The following is a 5178-nucleotide window of genomic DNA, read 5'->3' as shown; positions in this document are numbered from 1 at the left end:
CCCCCCCCCGCAGACTGGGCAGACCCACGCTGAGGAAGGGCTCTGTGGAGAGCTACAGGATACTGCTTCCGCGGGACCCGGATGCCACTAATCTCCTGCACAGACTCGGCCCAGAGTTTGATTAGCTGGGCCTGGCTCTCCTGCTTACCCAACAGGCCGGCTGGCCAGAGGCCAGGCTGCAGTGGGGAGGCTCCCTGGCACCTCCTCCGGCTCTCACTCCCAGCTGGTAAACAGCAGAGCAGGAGCCAGCCACGCCTCAGCCTCGTGACTGCAGCCCACTCCTCCCCGGTGCACGTGGCATCTGGCGTGGAGAGGGCAGGCAGCTGTCCCTTCCCTCACCTGCCCTCCCACCTCACCATCCGGCACTCGTGCCCCACCCTGGAACCGCACGCTCCGCTACCATCAACACCTCCGTTCCTGGGTAGCTCCCAGAGACTCCGGAGGGCTGCAGCTTACGGGACAAAGGTTAGAAGTAGAAAAGGACTTTCCAGCTCCCAGGATGGTTGACAAGGGTGCAGGGAGTGAGGAAGAGTGGAGTGGAAACTTTTGGGGACCTTCCTGTACCGAGAGTCTGAGGGCGTGTGTCTGTTCCTCTGAGACTCTGATTATCCCCGTGTCCTTTTGGTAAATGCGTGGCCCACGCGTCTGTGTATACTTCTCTGCACAGAACAGGATGTTGGTCTGTTTTGGGGCTCAGCCCCTTGGGCAAGCTTGGAGTAAGAAGTAAAGTTCTCTAAAGCACCAGCCAGGCCAGTGCCCAGCAGACAAGTAGAGCCAGCAAGCGGCAGAGGGGCAGGGTGCAGGGGGTGCTGGGGCAGAGTGTTGCTCTGCTGTCCCCTTCCCTGCCCACGATTGGCTCTGCTTCCTCTCAGTATCCTCTCTCTGTGTCTCTGCCTGCCAACCCCTCCATGCCTATGGCTCTTCTGTTTTCTGTGCCTCGGTAGCTCATCCCTCTTTCTATTTTCTCCTCTTTCAGCCTCTCTTCCTCTGTGACTCTGGGTCCCTCAGGATCCTTCTTGACCTACCAAGCATGGGCATGGAGGAGAGGCCATGCAGAGCGCCTGGGGATGGGCACTTGGCCCTGGCATCGTGCCAGGCAGCCCTGCCCACCCCAGATACGGTAGGTCTGGCTGCCTCTCTCAGCCATGCCACTTCGTGCCACTGTGTAAGGTGGGGAGGAAGTGACTGGTGGTTGGGAAGACAGGGTCCTGGCTCTAGGCCTAAGCTAGTCTCATGCTTCCCAGCGTATCTCTATGCCTTCCTTACCCTAAGCATGGATGGCTGGTGTTCTTTCTCCCTGGGGCAAGTAGGTACCCTGATCATCCTTTTGGGAAGTCCCCCCCCCCTCATGCCTATACTTCCTCCCTCCTGCTCTAATCACAGCTTCTTTTCTGGAGGAATCAGTCCTTTCAGAGCAGGGCAGTGGTTATTTCCTCCCCAAATACATTCTCACATTCTTATGCAAGGAAGAGGCTGATAGGGATCAGAGAATCAATTCACCCACCACGTGCCCAAGTTCCCTTATCAGGGGAATCTGAACGCCAGGGGCAAGCAGCCTGGGGGTGTGGAGGGTGGTGGTGGTGGCTTGGAACTGGGGAGCAGTCACCAACTTCTTCTTCCCTTCCTTTCCACCCCCTAGACCACAGAAACCACTTAAAGCTCATGCAAGCCTGCCCCTCCTGGGAGGGCCTGGGGTGTAAATGTGGAAAGTTTGTGGGGCCTATACCACCTCAGCCCCATCCTTCGAGGGCCACCCACTCTGGGAGGCCTGATCCAGTGGTTAAGAACACCTTCCTATGTGTCCTTTCTAAGAGGTCCATGCCTGGGGGAGACCTCAACCCACCGGACGGACTCAGGGAGGGGGCACAGTCCCCTCAGCCACTAAAAAAAAGGACATCTCCGGCTCTATAAACATCTGTAGATCTCACAGTCACCACCCCTCCCCTTTCCTGTTACAAAGGCCACTGTGGGTGGAGGGACCAGTGGGAGTTCGACCTCAGCTCCTGGCCCTGAACTCTCCATGTGACCCTGCCTGTAGCACTCATCTGTCAATTAACATCTGTGGTCATTTAGACTTGGACGTTGCAAGGAGGGTTGAAAAGCAGGAGCTCTGATTTTGGGAGCCGAAAGACGGGTAAGAATGTAGCCTACTATTAGTCCTCAATTACCACATTATTAAAAAGGGGACAGTAATATCTGTCCAGACTTGTGTCTGTGAACATGCTTTGAGGCCAGAGCAGTCTGCACACAGGAGGGGTTCTTACGACCTTATTTGCCCCAGGGCATGCTTCTGTGGCTTTAGTTTAGCCTGGAAGTTCCTCCAGGGACATTGTGGTCCCCATGGGGGGGTGGGGAGGGGGAGGGTCACAGCTGTGGATACTGAGTGAACTGCTCCGGACTGGAGTGGACTTGAATTCTCACCTTGCGAGCCTCCTCTGAATGGCAGGTGAGGTAGGAGGTCTGGATGGAGCCACAGTCCTAAAACTTCCCTGCAGTCAGGGCTGATCCTCAGGCAAGTTTACTTAACCTCTTTGATCTATCTTCTCCGTAAAATGGTAACAGTAGCCGCCTTACTGAGTGGTTGCAATGATTAACTGGCGTAACAATAAAGTACAGAACCTACTGGTACAAAGTACTGTGGTTAAAAAGCAGTGTTTCAGTCCCTCCCTCCCACTTTCCATTCTTAAAATCTTCCTTTCTTCTCTTTGTCTGACTCCCTTCCTAATCTCTCTCCTGCTTTATTTTTCTCTAGAACATATTACCAGGTAATATTTCTACATTTTACTTATTCATTTTGTAAACTGTCTGATACCCGTGTCTGTTTTTTTTTTTTTTTTTGCGGTACGCAGGCCTCTCACTGTTGTGGCCTCTCCCGTTGCGGAGCACAGGCTCCGGACGTGCAGGCTCAGCGGCCATAGCTCATGGACCCAGCCGCTCCGCGGCATGTGGGATCTTCCCGGACCGGGGCACGAACCCGTGTCCCCTGCATCGGCAGGTGGACTCTCAACCACTGCGCCACCAGGGAGGCCCCCCGTGTCTGTTTTGATCACTGCTGTATCCAATGCCCAGAACCCCCTGGCCTTCCCTAAGTATTTGTTGAAGGACTGCATGAATGAAGGGTAAATGGCCTCTACTTCTCTTTCCAGCTACTTTCAAATGGGCGTCAAATCCAGTTACTCACCAAAGGTTGTTAGGGGAGGATTTGGGACTGAAGTAGGACAGTACTAGGGATAGAGCTGGATCTATGGGTGGACTTCACAGGCTGAAAAGATCGGAGAGCTGTCATCCTGGGGAAGGAAGTGACCTGACTGGGAGGTGGCAGCTGGCACTTAGGGATATTATATAGTGAGGTGATTAAGAACCCAGAGTCTAAGGCCAGACTCTCTGGGTTTGAATCCTAGTCCTACCCCTCACTGGATGAGTAAAACCCAAGGTCACACTGGATAAAAATATTAGCAATAGTACTTAACCCTCAATGGGGTTGTTGGCAAGTTGTTGGAACGGTTCCTTGCATGGCGATTATCTTGGCGCAGCTGTTAGCACTTAATATTATTTGATCAATGCTACCACCTAGTGGACATCTGGAGCAAGATTTCCCTGGTCTGGGGGGTTGAGGGTGGGGTGGGGAGGGATGTAATCAGGGGAGGGAGAAGGAACCGAGGGGTGCTCTGAATGCAAGTGTGTGTGTGTGTGTGTGTGTGTGTGTGTGTGTGTGTGTGTGTGTGTGTGTGTGTGTGTGTGTGTGTGTGTGTGTGTGTGTGTGTGATGCTAGCATTACACATGCTGAAGTTTATCTAGATCCAGCAGGCAGGCTTGGCCCTGCTTAGGGCCACCGGGCAAAATGAGAAAGCGGGGAGGGAGAAAGAAGTTAGGTTGGCACAGCGCCTCCCTTCCTCCCTCCCTCTCCCCCTCCCTTCTTTCCTTCTCCAAGCCTGGCCTGAGCCAAGAGGAACCAGCTCCAGGGAAGGTGGGGGAGAGAGAAGAAGGTCACTGCTGATGTCAGGGACATTCAGGTAGGAGGTAAACACAATGTGACCTACATTTATCCATTTTCCACATTCTGCCCCTACTCACTGGGGTAGCGTTTTCTGGGTGCCCCTGAGAACAGTTCTCACAGTTCAGTGGGACCCCCTCCTCCCCCAGGACCTCAATCCCTGGGACATTCTATCTTGGTCTTTCATTACCCAAGCACTGTTCTAGCTCCTGGCTCCAGCTTTACCCCCAAGGGTGGCACAGGTGTGGAAGGGACAGGCAAGAGAGAGGACACCTAAAGGCATAGCGTGCTAGTGTTACAGCCACTGACTCACTTCCAAGACACGGAAATTTCATCTCTCTTCAGAACAGATGGGGGGGGGGGGGGTAGATGGGTGGGGTAGTGCTGCTTTCCCCTGTGCAGCCCCAAGGAACCCCCAGCGGAAGGTGGCTTTTGCTGGTTTCAGTCACAGAGTTTTTTTCTGGAGTGACTCAGTGATTGGAGGGCCCCCTGAAGGGGTAGGGACCTGGTTGAACAGGGAACCTAGAACCTACTCAGGCCAGACCTACTGAACTAGTGTCAGGGTCTCTCAGGAATGGAGCCCAGGATTCTTTCTGCATGTTTACCAAGCTCATCCAGGATTTCTGATGTCTGGTTATTGTGATGCTCATTCAAGTTTGAGAACCACTGCTTAAGGTCTGCTCCAAATCAGACAACTGAATGAGCCTCCTCCATCCCGAGTACGGCCAGGGCAGAGGGAGGAGGGTAGGCTGCAGATCTGAGAGCGTAGGGTGCCAACAAGTGGGAGAGATACCGCCAGAGACAAACAGATATTTTATTAGCAAAAATAAATGCATGCCGGGCAGATGGAAAGAATGAGGACTGCAGACCCGGTGGAGACCTCCTGAGGAAGAGACAGTCTCTCAGGCTACAGGCTGAGATGGGCAGGCGCCAGGGAGGCTCCGGGACCTAGCCCACCACGCAGGGTGGGCAGCAGGGCAGTCAGGGGCGTCTCACACTCCCCCAGCAGCACGTCCCTGCGGAAGCCTGCTCCCCTGTCCAGCACCTTGGCCCTCAGACTGTGGGCGGCCAGGTCAGGCGGGCCGAGCCCGTCGAAGAAAAAGTCCTCATTGAAGATGGGGTTGGCGCTGCATTTGACCACGCGGCTCCGCTGGCCCCGCGCCCGGGCGCGCGGCCGCAGCCTC

At 54.7% G+C, this 5178-nt stretch overlaps 1 protein-coding gene across 1 annotated transcript; it reads right to left on the bottom strand.

Annotated features, from left to right (window-relative positions):
• Positions 1-4799: 4799 nt before the first annotated feature.
• C2CD4D (C2 calcium dependent domain containing 4D) lies at positions 4800-5177 on the bottom strand (the record flags this gene model as incomplete). The annotated part of the gene is made up of 1 exon (XM_024762876.1): positions 4800-5177. A coding segment is annotated over one exon (276 nt), but the record flags the coding sequence as incomplete, so codon positions are not given.
• Position 5178: the final 1 nt, after the last annotated feature.

The sequence above is a fragment of the Neophocaena asiaeorientalis genome, unplaced genomic scaffold, assembly GCF_003031525.2.
Source record: "Neophocaena asiaeorientalis asiaeorientalis breed wild unplaced genomic scaffold, Neophocaena_asiaeorientalis_V1.1 scaffold167, whole genome shotgun sequence".
NCBI classification, from domain to species: Eukaryota; Metazoa; Chordata; class Mammalia; order Artiodactyla; family Phocoenidae; genus Neophocaena; species Neophocaena asiaeorientalis.
Note: the sequence above shows the minus strand (reverse complement) of the source record. Positions and strands in the feature narration are given on the sequence as shown.